The sequence below is a fragment of the Papio anubis genome, chromosome 1, assembly GCF_008728515.1.
Source record: "Papio anubis isolate 15944 chromosome 1, Panubis1.0, whole genome shotgun sequence".
Classification (NCBI taxonomy): Eukaryota; Metazoa; Chordata; class Mammalia; order Primates; family Cercopithecidae; genus Papio; species Papio anubis.
The window spans coordinates 190,261,488-190,279,394 of NC_044976.1; the positions used below are offsets into that span (position 1 = coordinate 190,261,488).

Consider the following 17,907-nt stretch of genomic DNA (forward strand, 5'->3'; position numbering starts at 1 on the left):
GAAATTTTAAAATTTTGCTTATAGAATATCAAGGTAATCATGCGTAGCTTGTAATTTCAGAGTCTATTATTTATGTTCCAAGGTAACTATTATAACCACAGAAATGCGAAGGAACAAACATAGGATGGAAGAAGTCTTTGATATTACCTGAGAGAGACCTGGTTGGAAACCCTGTTGTTGAGCCAAGGATGGTGGAGCCAATCGCGCATGTTGGGTATTAAATAAATGACTTGTGTCCATATAGAAGGCTGGGATTTGAGCTGTAGACCGTCAGGAAAAACAAGCAGTAATAAGTGTCCTAATTTCAGAATTTTCCAAACAGTAAATAAAAACCAAGTTTTGTAGCAGATTCCAAATTAAGTGCACCCTCTGAAAATTAATACAGCCATGGAAAAACTAAAAACGTGACAAGAGGCAAACGTGAAAAGATGGAAAACTTCTAGTAGACAGGTAACTAGTACTTGTGAAGGCATGAGAAAAAATTTATATACTGCCAATGGGGTATAGATACTCAGATTTTGTCAGTGGTAAAATTTCACATAATCTACTAAAATTGAAAACGAATCTACCCATTGAACTGGCAATTCTACTCCAATTTTAAACCTACCTACTAGAATCTAGCAAAATATGTAGAGGATTGACATTTAATTTTAAAAGTTTGGTATAAATTCTAAACACATTTCTATGTATGTACATACTACTTTGTGACTTGCTGTTTTTTTTTTTTTTTAACAGTCTCGCTCTGTCACGCAGGCTGAAGTGCAGTGGCACGATTGATCCCAGCTCACTGCAACCTCCACCTCCTGGGTTCAAGTGATTCTTGTGCCTCAGCCACTTGAGCAGCTGGGTGTGTGCCACCACGCCCAACTGATTTTTGTATATTTAGTAGAGATGTGGTTTCACCATGTTGGCCAAGTGGCTCTTGAACTGCTGGCCTCAAGTGATCTGCCCGCCTCAGCCTCCCAAAGTGCTGGGATTACAGGCATGACCCATGGTGCCTGGTTGACTTGCTGTTTTTATACAGTAGTATGTTCTGCAGAACTCCACATATTATAATGACGAGACAGGGTCTCACTCTGCCAGGCTGGAATGCGGTGGCATGATTATCACCTGGCTCAAATGATTCTCTCACCTCAGCCTCCCAAATAGCGGGAACTACAGGCATGTGCCACCACATCCAGCTAATGTTTAAAATTTTTTTGTAGACGTGGGGTCTCACTATGTTGCTCAGGTTGGTCCTGAACTTCTAGGGTCAAGCAATCCTTCTGCCTTGGCCTCTTGAAGTGCTGGGATTATAGGTATGAGCCACCATGTCCAGCCTATATATTGTTTTTAACTTGTCATTATTAGAAATAATACTGCAATGAATACCCTCACTTAACCTCTGATAGGTTAAGTGTATCCATATGAGATTCCTAGCTAAGAAACTGTTACTACAGTACGTATGTACACTTATATCTTCCAAGACACTTTTAAAAAGAATTACGTCAATTTAGGCTGGGAGAGGTGGCTCACGCCTATAATTCCAGCACTTTGGGAGGCTGAGGAAGGAGGATCACTTGAGCTCAGGAGTTCGAGGCCAGCCTGGGCAACATGGTAAGAAAACGCTGTCTAGACCAAAAATGCAAAACAAACAAACAAACAAACAAATTAGCTGGGCATGGTGGTGTGCTCCTGTGGTCCCAGCTACTTGAGAGGCTGAGGTGAGAGGATCACTTGAGCCTAGGAGATGGAGGTGGCAGTGAGTCAAGACTGTGCCACTGCAATCCAGCTTGGGCAACAGAGCCAGACATCATCTCAAAAAAAAAAAAAGAATTACGCGTATTTAAATATTTACAGCAATGTACTTTAAGAGCCTTATGCCTAGCTGAAAGGTTAAGAAGAGACAAAAATAGGCATTTTAGTCTTCAATTTCTAAATTCCTTATATTCAAGCCTAAAAACATTACCTGCTGCAGACTGAGACACATAAACTTGCGGACTCTGTTGTTGCTGGGCAATAAGGGAAGGCATACAGCTTAACTGTGAAAAATGACTTGCAGAAGGCAGGCTGCTTGTCTGCAACTGCTGAGGTTTCACTTTACAAATATTTGGAGGGTCTGATGTGGTTGTAGATTTTGTGCTCAAAGAAGAGGTAGTGTATGTACCAGCTCCTATATTTGGGGAAGCAAATAAAGGGGAAAACAGAACAAATTTAAAAGTGTTGCTATTGCTCACAGTACTAACCAGAAACTGCAAAATTAATGTTTCTACCCATCACGTACTTATATACTGCTTCAGGCCAAAAGTAGATGAGGTAGCTTACAAAACAAAAGAGTAATTATCACCAAATGCAAATATGACTAGAAAATATGGAACAGTAAACAACAGAAAATTAAAACAAGAAACAAAACACAACATTCATAAAATGAGGCCGAGAGCCTATATAACTGTTATAGTTTGGCCAGAAACGACTTGTTTTTTAATCATCACAAAGAAGAATAGGATACATAATCAAGAGCTTCATTCACTTATGACCATAGATACAAGGACACAAAAGGGAAAAGTGCTATCCCTTAGAAATAATTACGACTATACATGGGCCTTCAGAGATCTCAACTGGTCCTAAAATGCCACATATACTTAAGGCTGGATTTCTCTCTCCTGTAAAAACTGGCCCATGTTGAGAGCAGGAGTATAAGACCAGCCTGGGGAACACTGTAAGATCCTGTCTCACACAAAATCAAAAAATTAGCTGGGCATGGTGGTGCCTGTAGTCCCAGCTACTCGGGAGGCTGAGATGGAAGGACTGCTTGAGCCCAGGAGTTTGAGGCTGCAGTGAACAGTGATGACGTCACCACACTCCAGCCTGAGTGACAGAGCAAGACATCATCTCTTAAAACAAAAAACACAACTCCAAAAACAACCAAAAAAACAAACAAAAACAAAACAAAACCACCTGGTAGATAGTAATATCTTTAAAACAAATGAAATAAACTACTTAATAAGTAAATAGAATTATAAAACTTAGGTGTTAGGGTCCATTAGTTTTATTGATTAATGAGCTGTTATGACTGTATTACTGGCCCAAAATGTCAATACTGGTATTTGATTAAAAAGTAATGTATAGTTATCATTATCTTCAGATGATGTTCTACCTGAGAGTGGACCAAAATTCAAGTGCTTCTATCCTTCTAGTAATTATCTACCAGTAGGATGACTAGGCAACAAGGGCCTTGTTTAAAAAATTATCCTAGTCAAGCATAGTGTAGGAAATCTAGACCTGGGGAAACAAGTTAGTTGGGTTCCAAAGAAAGAACTAGGAACCATTATTTCCAGACCTTCCTACCACACTCTCCTGTTTCCTTTACACCACCTTCACTAACCCCTCCATCTCCAAGTAGACTGGGGCTCAAGCTAGTCTAGTAAGCGTAAGAGAAGATGCCTTGGCACATGAGTGGTGGAGAAATGCTAGGAAGGGTTTTAAAGTGAAAAGAGATATAGTTGGAACACAGTTTCATTTAAAATTTTAATGCAGCATAGAATCATGGGAGTTTGTGTTAATACATACTTCTGATTACAGACAATATCAAAATAACTTGTATAACCCTAAGACCAGCTTTCTGGTAACTAAAAATAGCACGGTGGGTTGTAATACTGAAAAGCAATATTGAATGAGAATGAGTCAAATTAATTTATATCACTGGAAAGGAGCTTCGTACTGCTTTGGAAGCAGATAATACTGAGAAATTAATACTTGAAATTAAATTTTATTTTTTCAACAGAAGAATCTTGGCTCTACATATGGTAAAAGGAAAAGGGTGTACTTTCTAGAGTCAAGCATTTTGGAAACACCCATGTTTCTTGAACTGTAAGGCCTCCAAATAATGAAGTTCAGTGAAAAGATTATGCAATAGTGAAAATTTAAGAAAACCTAAGGAAAAAGAACAAGAAAAGCACCTTCTAACTTTGGGCACCAACGGACTCTCCTAAAAAACAAAATAAAACAAAAACGAAACCAAACTAAAGCCAAAACCAATGGATTACATCACTCAAATAGCAGAGGCTGAAAATTCTCCATCCCTAACTCTTTATCAGAAAATATGTTACTCCAACAGGTTTAGGCCAATAGCACCTTCAAATTAGACACAGATTGTGAAACATTTAAAAAAGGTGTGATTCTCTGTTATTTTTGAGCTGATCTAGTTAGTTTATATACATAAAAAATGACAATCAAAAGGTGAACTTCCTAGAAAAATTTAGAGGAAAATGACACTTTAAAAAGCAATTACTGGCCAGGCGTTGTGGCTCACGCCTGTAATCCCACCACTTTGGGAAGCCGAGACGGGCGGATCACGAGGTCAGGAGATCGAGACCATCCTGGCTAACACGGTGAAACCCCGTCTCTACTAAAAATACAAAAAATTAGCCGGGTGCAGTGGTGGGCGCCTGTAGTCCCAGCTACACGGGAGGCTGAGGCAGGAGAATGGCATGAACCCGGGAGGTGGAGCTTGCAGTGAGCCAAGATTGCGCCACTGCACTCCAGCCTGGGCGACAGAGCAAGACTCCGTCTCAAAAAAAAAAAAAAAAGCAATTACTGGCCAGGCGTTGTGGCTCATGCCTGTAATCCCAGCACTTTGAGAGGCTGAGGTGGGAATACTGAATACTACTTTTTTGGGAGGGCTGGGTAAACAAGAAAAGACCATAAAAATTGTTAAATAATGTAAGATATTTAAAGAAAGAGTACAAAAAAGTTCTACCTGATAGTGATGTTGTAGGAGTGACTGAGGCAACAGGAATCTGGGGCATGGATGCACTTGAGAACGAATTATAATTGGCAGTGCTTGGTCCACTGGCACTACTGCTGACTCCAGTTGCAATTGGAGGTGCTGTGGAAGTTACTGGAGACCCCTTTTCCCTTACATTTGGAGAATTCTCCCATGCCTTGCGTGCAGACTCCATCTGCAATAAAATGGACATTTCTTATAGTAAAAAAATGATGTTAATACACAAAATACGTACTTATATACATGTATCAGTATTTAAGTGCCACATATAATCTTTCAAAAACCACGCACACACAAAGATATTTAAAGAAAATCTAAGACCCTAAGACCCTAGGGATTTCAGACTTTCCATTTGCCTCTTTATCTTTGCTCCATTACTCAAATTGGGAGTGTAAGAGTGGGGCTTAGTTATATTTCTACAGAGAACTTGTTGATGGTTTTAGAAAACAAGTCAGTGTACTTTAAAGTCACAGCTCCTGTATCATTTAAACATGAGCCCCTATCCCTACCAGTGAATAATGAAAGGCCCTTCCCAGTAAATATCCATTCTCTCCATTGTTTCTTTTTACTCCAATGCTTCTTAAATGGCAAATGGCAGGCATCTTTTGGTTGGCTGCTTCATGCTCACAGTGTTTTAAAAGGCAAGATAACAAGATAGGTTTTAGGCTTGGGTGCAGTAGAAATGCTTTTGTTTCACATCTAGATCTCAAGCATTTCATCTACCAGATGTAACCATTTGCATTTATGACCCCTGGTTTCAGGTGTCTTTTCTTCTCCTAGTTTCTTAAAGGGCAGAAAATGGCCTTATTTCAATCTAGAGCAGCACTATTCAGTAGTTTTCAACAGATACATATGTAAGTGCAGATCAAATATGTAATTTTAAATTTTCTAGTAGCCACATTTAAAAAAGTAAATACAGAGATTATATATTTATTTTGAAAACATTTAATTTAACCCAATATTTATAATATTATAACTAAAACACTAATGAACATAAAATTGAGATATTTTATAAATTTTTTTAATATTAAAATTTCAGATGCAGTATATATCCAACATAATCTGTAAGATCCAGCTGCAATGACTTACGTGAGAGGAACTTTTTCAAGTTACATATTTAATACCACTTTGTGGGTCCTTAAAGTATCAGTTTCTAAAATTTTATTTTGGTTATAAGAATTTTGGGAAATAGAGGCTGGGCATGGTGGTTCACGCCTGTAATCCCAGCACTTAGAGAGGCCGAGGTGGGTAGATCATGAGGTCAGGAGTTTGAGACCAATCTGGCCAACATAATGAAACCCCGTCTCTACTAAAAATACAAAAAAAAATTAGCTGGGCGTGGTGGTGTGCGCCTATAATCCCAGCTACTCAGGAGGCTGAGGCAGGGGAATTGTGTGAACCCAGGAGGCGGAGTTTGCAGTGAGCTGAGATCGTGCCACTGCACTCTAGCCTGGGTGACAGAATGAGGCTCCATCTCCCACAAAAAAAAAAAAAAAAAAAAAAAAAAAAAAAAAAGGTTTTTGAGAAATAGTACATAATTTACCCTGCCTTCCTTTAAAAACACACTATTCGTAATTTAACCTTTTCTTAAGACTAATTGTTATCATTGGATATTTAAAATACAGAACACTTTTATATTTGAGAAAAATCTAAAATCTTTTCTTTTTCTCAAAATCACCTGGTTGATTTCAAATGTTTTATTTTAAAATAAAAGCCTTGGGGGAATTTAGGAAGTAAGCCATAACGTAATTTACCTGGACCATCTGAGATTTTGTGGTTTGGGACAGAGTACAATGTCTTTCATGCCAATTTTGTTTTACTAAGAACATATAAATTAAGTTATAGCTAATCAAACTTACATAACATATAGGCCACATGTATGTATACAGGCCACAGTTTGACTTGATTCCATTCCTTAAGCAGAAAGATAATTTAAAGTTTTTATTTTTGGAAATTCAGTGAAACTAAAAGTACAATTAGTTAACTATACTCATTTTTTCATATTCTGTCAATGATGTCCATAAAAACTTAACATTGTCAATAGGTTCTTGGAAACTGTGACTTTAAGCACAACAATGTATAATCAATATTTTCTCTCATAAACTTAAAGTTGCAGTTTCCATGAACCCACTGATAATAAGTAAGAATTTACTATGTAATATAACTTTTCTATGCTTTATATATTACTACAATAAAAAGGACATGGCAGAGGAAGTAAAAAATAAAGAAATCAGAGGTTTTAAGCTAATGCAATTTGATTTAAATTTAATTCTCAGTGTATATATTTCTTCTTGGAATGTTAAAAGCATAAGTGAAAGGCAAAGTTGAATAGGTATTCTAACGAAATAAATACTGGCTTAAAAATAATTAAAGATGACACTATATTTGCTTATGAGAAATTAGATTATTACCTTGCTAGTGTAATGACAAAAACCATATAAGTAAGACTAAATAAGGAACGCAGATTGAGACAATCATTCAAGCCAAAAGACAACAGAAAAGGCTGAACAGGAATCGGCAGTAAACAGTAAAGACTGGGCAAAGACAGGGATGGCACAAAGCAGAAGCTGTTGTCTTATAAAATTTTACGACCTCAAACTTACATTTGCTAAGCCTCTTACAAAGAAGTTGGGCAGAGAGGGGAGAAGATAAGGGGACAAAAGTAGTATGAGTCCAAAATGAATACTGGCCACACTGTAAAATAACAAAGTTCCTGTGATCCCAACTGAAGACCATCAAAGAGACTGTCAACCAGTGCAACATCAGGAAGCCCTACCATATTAGAGATTAAGGACTTGCCTGGATTATGAACAAAGAACACCAATGAGATAAATAGACTTAAAAAAATCTTCCCTTGGCCAGGTGTGGTGGTTCACACCTGTAATTCCAATACTTTGGGAGGCTGAGGCAGGTGGATCGCTGGAGCCCAGAGTTCAAGACCAACCTGGGCAATATGGCAAAACCCCATCTCTATTAAAAAAATTTTTTTTTAATTTAAAAAAAACCTCCTTTAATTCCATGTTTGCACTTTTTTAAACGACTGACTACTCCAAAGATAAACTGATTTAAAACACTCTCAAACAACACAACTGTAAAAAAATCATTAACATAGCTCAAAATTACAATAGATTAAAAATAAGCCAAAACATTTTGACATCAAAAAGTGCTGAATCTCTTTTCCCTTCTTATTAATTATCCAAAAAACATCAACTGAAAATCTTCTGATGTCATTTATAAAGCATACGTGTTAATTATCTTCCCATAAAATAATCATACAATGTTCATTCAATTCACATATAACTTACAGCGAAGACAAACAACATTCTTACTATTATCAGTACTTAATATTTTGGTCACAATCATAAAAACATGAAATTATAAGATTGCATTTTTTGTATACAAACCCATATATCCAAAAATTATTAAGATATCTGGGAGGAACTTAAACATGGAAAAATACTCTCCTATATTTTTAAGAAAAAATTCACAAGCATAATAGGTCTCATTTTAAATATGAGGATATCACATCACCACTTAGTGGTATCAGAAGCTAATAAAACTTTAAGGTATAATTTGACAGCACTCTAATTCCTCAGCTTAGTATTGTTGCTTACCACATAAATCTAGTAAAAATACCACACGAATATTGTTAACTTATGTACCCTTGCATGCAACAATTAAGGACTCTTAGAGATGAATGTTGTACATACCTTGAAGGTGAGGCTGAAAGTAGTGGGAGGAACTGAAGTTAGGCTGGAGCTCTGTTGTATAGTCTCCCTCTTAGGGAGGGGAAGGGTGTTGGGCAGGGGCACCTGAAAAGGTAGGCAACACATATCACAATCTAACTATGTGTCTACTATGACAGCCCCATTAAAGACAATGCTAAGGTGTTCTAAGGGTAGTGTTTAATTTTCATCAGAGCTAACAGAAATATGTGATTATTTAAGAGTCACATTGTGTTTATAGTAGTTGGTAATTAAGGATATCTCAGATAAAACTTCTGAAGGGAAATTATTATCTGTCTTTTCATACGTAAATTGGCAGAGAGTCTGCACCAGATATAAGGTGTATACTCAGAAGGCAGTGCTTCTCATATTTTAATATGTACATAAATCACCTGAGGATGCTGATAAAATGCAGATTTTGATTCAATCGGTCTATGCTAAGGCCTGAAATGCTGGGTTTCAAACAAGTTGCCAGGTGATGCTGATGCTGCTGGTCTACAGGCTGCATAGCAAAGCTCTAAGGAATAAAACCTTCACCATATATAGGGCATCTACTGGCTCCAACCAAAAGTATTTAACATGACAGCAAAAATATAAAACATTAATCTCTTTCCTGCAATACGGTAAACTTTTTTATAACAAGATTCAAGAACAAAAGTAATCTTGGGAAGAAAGTATGGACTATTAGCACCACCTCATTATAATAAAACTGTTCTGCTATAGTAATAAAATTATGGCAAATACTGTTAGAAACTCTAAGATATTAGAAACTCACTGCCTTTATCTCTGGATCTTGGGACTTTATTATGTATTACGTTTTGGATGGTTCATTCAGTTGTTCAGTAAAAATAACTGGGATGCTTGAGAGTTTTAAGATAATTACTTTGTGATACTATGGACTACCTAACGGAGATTCTTTCATACATGTTGAAAGCAGCTGTGCTATGATAATCCAAAATGCCACCTGCATTTAATCTTCAAGACATTCAAGATACAAGATGACTATACTATTAATACTACTAACCAACATGTATCAGTTAAGACCATAAAAAAAGTGTATTAAGCCCCAATAAGAGAAATAAGCCATTTTCAAGTATAATTTAAAAAGACAAAAGTTCTATGTACAAAATGGAACCCCCAAACAGATAAGTGAAAGAAAAAAGGACATCTCAAGAGGTCCTAAATTTTTTCCCATGTAGGACATTTGTTTTTAACTCGACATTGAGTTCAGAATCACCAACACACTTGGCACAAGTAAGCAACACTGTGAAATCCTTTGAAACTGATGACCATTTATAATGCTCCCTGACCCAAACTGATCTTTCTGTGTTCAAATATACACTGGCTACACTGCTAACAATTGCACGCAGACTGTTCACCTATATATGAGACTAGGTCTCTTGCCTCCACTAGTTATCAGTATAGAAGTCACTCAATTAATTAGCCTTATAGATCACACAGAAACCATCAAAATGCTCATCTGGATATTTTCAGTGAATTTTAAGGGTTCTGAGAATAATAATTTTTTCTTCCTTATTCATATTTTATAAATCATTTTCAGAGGGTAGTCTGGCAAAAAGCATCATATACTTTAAAAACCAATATCGTAGAAATATTCTATATATTTTTAAAAATGAGAAAAGACACAAAGTATAATTAAACTTTATTGAGATTTTACTGATTGAATATTTCATAATCTAGACAGTGACATCACAGCACTTAAACTGAAAGGAAGTCTTTTCTTCCTTCCCAAGTCTTCCATTATTTTTCACAGGAGGTATAAGGAGTTAAAAAAAGAAAAAAAAATATATATATACATATATATTTAAACCACTCTCATTTTAAAAAGTGGGGGGTGGGTGGGGTGGGGAGGAAAGTTGAACAAATCACATTAATCAGCTCCTAGAGAGCTCTCAACACCAAGAAAAAATGTGTGACTCACTCCTTTCTAATCCTTTTCTCAGCTACATATTTAGTACAGTCCTTCAGCTGAACTACAAAAATTGGATCAAGTGACCCCTAATGCAGCTCACCTTTCTAAAATTCCATATACTTGATGCTAGAGGGAAGAATAGAAAGCATAGAAAAAAAGAAAGAAGATAATAAAGATTTTTGTACTCAAAATGATAGTTAAAGCTCTTTGTGACAGACCTTTAAATAGTTATCTGTAAAAGATTTTTTTTAAAAAGGATGATCAACATTTTAATCTGATACCCTTTGCTTATTATAGAAGGTTATATTTAAAACAGAGAGCACTAACCAAATTTCCATCACATCTGCTCTCCAAAATAAGGACCATGCAAATAACTTTTAAAATGTTCTTCTAAATAAATGACACTGTACAACTATGGCAAGCTACCTAATGTTTCTGGGCTAACAATTTTTCATCTGTCAGTAAGTGAACTAAGCAAAATGATGAACTGTACAGACTTTTAAACACAATCTTGAACTATATTAGTAACATGGTTGCTCTAGAAAACTAGGTCCTAAGTTACAACATGACTTAACATCACCTTATATTAGAGCATCTCAGAGTGTTTGGTGTACTTATGTATACAACACATTATAGCTCAATCTACACAAAAGGAATGTTGTTAACACATTGGTATTTTTTCTTTTTTAAAGACATACTTGATTCTTTGGGAATTCTATAGTTGTCTTTTACTTCTAATTTTAGTCATCTCAAATAAGTTAAGTTTCACTTAATTATAAAAAGGTTTTATATAAGAAAACAAAATCACCAACCATTCATGTTCAATTTGTAAAATGTAAGAGCTAAAACAACTTCTTACCAATACCAGGTTAATAAGATTAGTATTTATATGAAACCAAGCCCGCACACCCCAAACCTTCATCTTAAATGGAAAGCAGATGGCTTTCAGAGGAAAAATAAAAAACCTCAGCTTTGATTACTTTTACTAATTATATTACAGCGCTCCTAAAAAACAGATTTACTACCAACTCTTTCCCTGAGCTAAATATTGATCGCTACAGTAAATAAAACATGAAATAATGTACTAGATAGTAATAGCCAGGTTCCAATCCAAACTTGCCACATCTCAAACTGATTACTTACATTATTAACCAAAGTATCCTCCATCTTTGTGTTATTAGTAGCCACAGTGTTAGGCAGAGAAGAAGAGGGTGTAGTATAGTCTGTTACAGACTCCTGCGAAGTAGTAATATAAAAAGAAAACACATTTTAAACTGAATTAATTGCTCACTTTTTTTTTTTTTTTGAGTCTCGCTATCACGCGGGCTGGAGTGCAGTGGCATGATCTCAGCTCACTGCAACTTCTGCCTTCCAGGCTCAAGTGATTCTCGTGCCTCAGTCACTGAAGTAGCTGGGATTACAGGAATGAGCCACCATGCCTACTTAATTTTTGTATTTTTAGTAGAGATGGGGTTTTGCCATGTTGGCCAGGCTGGTCTCGAACTCCTGGTCTCAAGTGATCTGCCTGCCTCAGTCCACCAAAGTGCAGAGATTACTAGCATGAGCCACCACACCTGGCCAAATTGCTCACTTTCTAATGATAGCCTAATAGTTGTAAAGTTGTTCTGGAAGAAAGCAGGAGAAGACAGCAGACTTTAAGACTCAACTCATTCAATTAATTAACTAACAATGGAATAATACGACACAGACTCACCATCAAAATGACAGCATTTCAACTACTGCTGCATTCTTGTACATTTAGTACCAGGAGACTCTGTCAATAGTACCAAATATTTATTTCTGTGGGTTATTAAAATAACCTTTTATGTGTTTCCCATGTTCATTCTATAGCTCACTATCAATTACTAAGATCTTAGTTGTTGCAATTACTTAGGTTTTAGGGTATACGCCTTGTTTCCTGTCACAAATCTCATTTTGAAATATGGCAGAGTAGGACCACATAAGCTATTATTTATATGATTTCAGTTGTATGGCAATTAAAAAGAGAATAATATTCAGATAATATAAAAAATTGCATGTAACTTTTTTCTCAGTGAGTTTATGTCCCAGAGTCAACATAAAATGGCAGATAGGTTTGCTGTTCCCACAAGTGTCAGTTCCCATAGTTAATCAACATATCTTGTCTTAATGAGTATTTTTAGATACATGTTTCATTCAATGTGGCTCCTAAATGTGAGTTAACAGCCTCTAGTGCTCAACCAAAGAAACAGTTATCTGTTCCAACTATGAAAGAAAACTGACTATACTGGAGTTACTAAAAGTCTGCCTTACTTCCTGACTTTAGAATGTCACCAGTGGGCAAGATAAAGTTCCACAGTAATTCTATTTATATTAAAAGTGATACAGAGCCATCTTTCAAAGTATTCCGATTTTGTGTAGATGTTTTTCACTTTAAACTACTCAAATAGTCCAGAATTTAGAGTAAGTTTCCCCAAAAAGAAATATAATTTGCTATGAAGAATTTCTTTAGATTACATATGCATACTAGGAAATAAAATCTTCTTTGTAGAAATAACCTCTAGAGTTATATGCCTCAGCAGGAAAAAAAAAAAAGCAGACTGTTGCTGTTCTTCTCATTCATTTTAGACATGGTTTGCATCTACTGAACTGGAAATCCCTACATGTGGCTTACCTTTGCATTAGTACCATATTCTGCAGATGATACCGAGATCATTGTTCCTATTTCAGCAGACATTTCTGAGACTGCTTTAGTTTCCTTTGTCGTGACAGGATCTGTGCTTCTGACTGTAGCTGGGCTTGGTTTCTCTTGTCCTTCTGGCTCCACCTGTTGGGCATCTTTTACTTTTCTATTTTTTAATGAACGTTCCTTTCCAATGGGACCAGGTTTATGTTCTTTGTTTTCTACTGGACTCAAATCTGGAAGCTAAAGTCAAATGTTTATGATAAAACTATGTTTATGATAAATGAATATCTTTCATCATTGCATCATGATCAAAGATATTCATTAAAACTAAGTTCAATTTTAAAACTATTATTTGCTCTTCATGTTATTGGCCTTCATAAAATTTTATCTGGATTATAAAGTATATTTACCTTCTGGGCTTTGATAGGTCCTGCCCGTGGCTGCTTCTGCCGCTGTTCTTTAGGTTCAGGTATCTTGTCAGCAGATTTTTCCGAAAGCACAGGAACAACTTCATTTTCATTTCCATTTGAAGCTGGAGCACCAAACTGAATTGTATCAGCTCCAATTTCAAGTCCACTTTCTTGACCATTCTTCGCTCCCTAGTAAAAGAATATTTTAAAACTTGCTTGCAAAGCATAGTTCAGATGTGACTGATTTATGAAGTACTATATAGTTTAAGTACAATAGAAGGTTTAAGGCAATCTACATATTAACTGAGACTGACGTTAATTATATTTTAGGAGAATTTTCTCTTAACTGTTGTTTATCTGAACAACTGAAAAATGAAACTCGCATAAGACTGAAGTTTTTAAAGTCCTGGCTCTCCTGAGTGTGATCATGGGCAAAGCACAGCTTCAAGCTGTTTCCTCATTTAAAACAATCGTAAAAGTAACACACAAAGACACCACTACCAACAAACAGATGAATGAACTGGAAATAAAAGACAGTAGTTAAGTGTCACCTGCTTCTCAGAAGTCTGCTTTGAAAATGAAATTTAAGAAATATAATACAAACTTTGCGACTGGTAATGTAGAGCACACATCTAAGCAATCAATCCACCAATTAAACAGTTAATTTGGGCCGGGCATGGTGGCTCACACCTGGAATCCCAGCACTTTCCGAGGCCAAGGTGGGCAGATCATGAGATCAGGAGTTTGAGAGCAGCCTGACCAATGTGGTGAAACTCTGTATCTACTAAACACAAAAATTAGCTAGGTGTGGTGGCATGTGCCTGTAATCGCAGCTACTCAGGAGGCTGATGCAGGAGAATCACCTGAACCCAGGAGGCGCAAGTTGCAGTGAGCCTAGGTTGTGCCACTGCACTTCAGCCTGGGCGACAAAGCGAGACCTGTCTCAAAAACAAACAAACAAACAAACAAACAAAAAAATCCCAGCTAATTTGTTGAGCACCTTCTTTGTGCTAATCAGATGTGCTAATCAGTCTAACTGCACAATTTGCTTTCTAGCAGGGAAAGCAAATAAACTGAAAAGTCAGATAAGCAATATGAAAAAAGGGTTAAGAGACCAGCTACTAGACTGGTAGACACAGAAAGCCCCTGAGGAGGACACACTGACATTGAATGAGAAGACAAGATCAGTGGAAAGAGTTTAGGGAGACCACATACCTAGGGTAAACATCAAGAACAAAAAAAGGTCAGTGAGGCTGAAGCATAGCAGGTATGGGGAACAGTTGTAGAAGACAGACAAGCAGGAGGTTAGGTGACCTAGGGCTTTGCTACAATTAATCTTTTCATGAAAAGAAAAAAAAAAAAAAAAAAAACTAGTGTCAAAATTCAACTAAAGCTTCTTTTAATAATTGAATCACTACTCCATGTCATTTTTGGCATTCCCAAACCTAGCATGGTCAATTACTACATAAGGTAAATGTTATATCTACCAGGATATAATGTCAAGAGTATGAACCAGGCATGTAATTCAGATTTATTTTTAATATCTAAATAGTCACCTTCAAATACAGTCATGTGCTATATAATGATGATGTTTAGCTAACGATGGACCACATATACAAGGGTGGTTCCATAAGATTATAATATCGTATTTTTACTGTACCTTTTTCTATGCTTAGAAATACAAATACTTACCATTGTGTTACAACTGCCTACAATATTCAGTATAGTAATAAGCTGTATAGGTTTGTAGCCTAGGAGCCATAGGCTATACCATCCAGGTTTGTGTAAGTAGACTCTATGATGTTCACACAATGACCCATTTCTCAGGATATATCTCTGTTGTTAAGCAACGCATGAATGTATTGGAAAATACTGATGTAAATTAGAATAAAAATTTCTTTGCTTTAGTCAATGTTGAAATTCTACAGTCAGTTAAGCTTAAGTGTACAGTTAGTATTAGAAAAGAAAATGATGCAGTCAGTAGATTGTGAAGGTTATTAACTGTATGTACAAAAATGTTAAGAACTTGTACATAATAAATGAGTAGAAAAACAGAAAAATAACTGTCAAGTTAATGACTATTAGAGAATGTTATATCCTTTGAAACGAAAGTGTTTATGAAAAATACATAATACAAAGAATGATAAAAGTTTAGACAATATTATAATATCAAGTCTTTGTAAGGCTAGTTGGTGTAACTAACATTGATAACTTTAAGTAAAATAATCATTAAGAGTTCTATTTCACCAGAATAATCCAAGAAAAAGTCCATTAGGGAATTCTTTCCATCCTATGAAATATCAACTTTGCTAATACAAAATTTTATCATGAGGAAAAACTCCAAAAATGTGTATGACATTCACAAAAAATCATCTTCTATATAGAAAACATAAAGAACATAAAGACAATGAAGAAAAAGTATGAGAGAAAAATGAGACACCACTAAAATATCTTGCTCCACCACTGACTGAAAGTAAGTGTAAACACCCATTTATCACTGTAAACTTGTAGAATGCCTGCAAGAAAAATCTTGCAGTTGGGAAACAATCTTCCACTCTGTCCTTCATACCAGCATGAAAAATCCTGAAATGCTCTCTATGACTAATCATAATGCTAATATCAACATGCAGAAGAAAAATTACTAAACTGAAACTCTTAAATATTGAATGCAGTGACTCTTGAGCTGTACAGAGTTCTCTGAAGAATCTGTAACATGAAAACAGATGATGAAGTCTATTCTAGACCCACTAAGTCAGAAAACTGGAGTGGAGACAGAAGTAGCAGGAAGACTTCTTTAACTAAAAAAATTCTTTCAGCACCTATAGGCTGTACAAAAATTAAAATAAAAAAATTTAAGTCTCAACTATATTTTCTTCTACTGCCCTATTTTTTTCTGTACTCCTTTATAGCAAAACGACATTCATATACAGCTGGCTCTCCTTATTTGCAGGTTCCACATCTGTGGATTCAACCCAGTATGGATGGAAAATATTCAGAAAAAAATAATAAATGGTTGTGTCAGTACTATACAAGAACAGACTGTTCTTTCTCTGTCATTATTCCCTAAATAATATAGTGTAACAACAATTTACATAGCATTTACATTGTATTAGGTATATAATTAATCTAGAGATGATTTAAAGTACACAGGGAGGTTGTGAATAGGTTATATGAAAATACTGCTTCATTTTATATGAGACTTGAGCATCCCTGGGTTTTGGTTTATTATGGTGGTGAAAATCAATCTCCACAGATATGGAGAGAAAATGGTACTCATCTTTCCTTTCATTTTCTCTTAAACTCACTCTTTCATCCAGGCTTTCATCTCTACTACTCTACCAATAATGTTCTTATCAAAGTCATCAGTGACCATCATATAACTCCAACTATCAATTGAACACTTACATTAATTGACCTGCCAGCAGCCATCTGACACACTTAATCTATTCCTTCTTTGAACTTATCTTTCACTTGCCTTTTAGGATACTTCTCTAATCACTTAGCTTCTCTAATTCCTACATTTCCTGGGGTCAGAAAGCCCCAAGACTTAATTTTTGACTCTCTTTCCTAACTACTCTCATTCTCCCTTGGTAACCTTATACAATTCTATCACTTTAAATATCATCTATATGCTAACAATTTCAAATTCATTATCTTCAAACTAGATGAACTCTTCTGAACTACAGACTCATATCCAACTACCTGACATTTCCACTAAGAGGTATAATAAGCATCTTAAATCTAACATGTCAAAAACTGAACTTCTTATCTTCACCCCGAACCGGATCCATTTAGAACGTTCCAATCTCAGTTACTGAAAATTCTAGTATTTCCTACTGTTCAACCCCAAAATTTTGGTGCTAACTTTGACTCCTCTGTCCCTTTTCATACCCCATTTAACATTTTAGTAAATCTTGTCAGCTTAATCTTCAAAATACTCAGAAACTAACTATGACCTTTCATGCCACTTCCCAGGTTTTAAGCTATCATCATTTGATTATTGTAATATCCTAACTTCTACTCTTGCCACCTATGGATTATTTTTCACAGACCACCCAGAATAATTTTAGAAGTCAGATCCTGTCACTCCTTGCTCAACACCCTCCAATGTCTTCCTACCTCTTCCATAGGCCCTGTAGGATCCACCTGCTACTCAGGTGTGACCTCCAACTTCATCTATTCTCTTTCCATCTCTTACTTCACTCCAGCCACATGGACTTCCCTGAACTTCCTCAAACAAACCAAGCGTGCTGCTGTCTCATGGCATTTGTATTTGCTACAATCTGAACCTGGTATCTCCTTTCCTCAGACATTCGAATAGCATGCTCTCTTATCTCCTTCAAGTCTTTAACTCAAGCATTATCTAAGTAGGCTTCTGTGGTCACCCTATATTAAACTGTCTTTGTGAA

At 36.0% G+C, this 17,907-nt stretch overlaps 1 protein-coding gene across 8 annotated transcripts in view; it reads right to left on the minus strand.

The window, feature by feature from the left end:
• The window catches only part of PRRC2C (proline rich coiled-coil 2C), a 35,293-nt gene extending 20,128 nt beyond the window's left edge, over positions 1-15,165 (minus strand). The window contains exons 1-7 of one of the 8 annotated variants that reach the window (XM_031658642.1): positions 13,499-15,165; positions 13,077-13,328; positions 11,567-11,659; positions 8,476-8,577; positions 4,739-4,940; positions 1,949-2,152; positions 148-260 (exon numbers count right to left, since the gene is read on the minus strand). In XM_031658642.1, the coding sequence (XP_031514502.1) occupies positions 148-260; positions 1,949-2,152; positions 4,739-4,940; positions 8,476-8,577; positions 11,567-11,659; positions 13,077-13,139 (777 nt within the window). In that variant the 5' untranslated portion in view covers positions 13,140-13,328; positions 13,499-15,165. The remainder of the gene's footprint in view (positions 1-147; positions 261-1,948; positions 2,153-4,738; positions 4,941-8,475; positions 8,578-11,566; positions 11,660-13,076; positions 13,329-13,498) is intronic. The other 7 variants (XM_031658640.1, XM_031658641.1, XM_031658645.1 and 4 more) reach the window with 7 other exon arrangements.
• Positions 15,166-17,907: the final 2,742 nt, after the last annotated feature.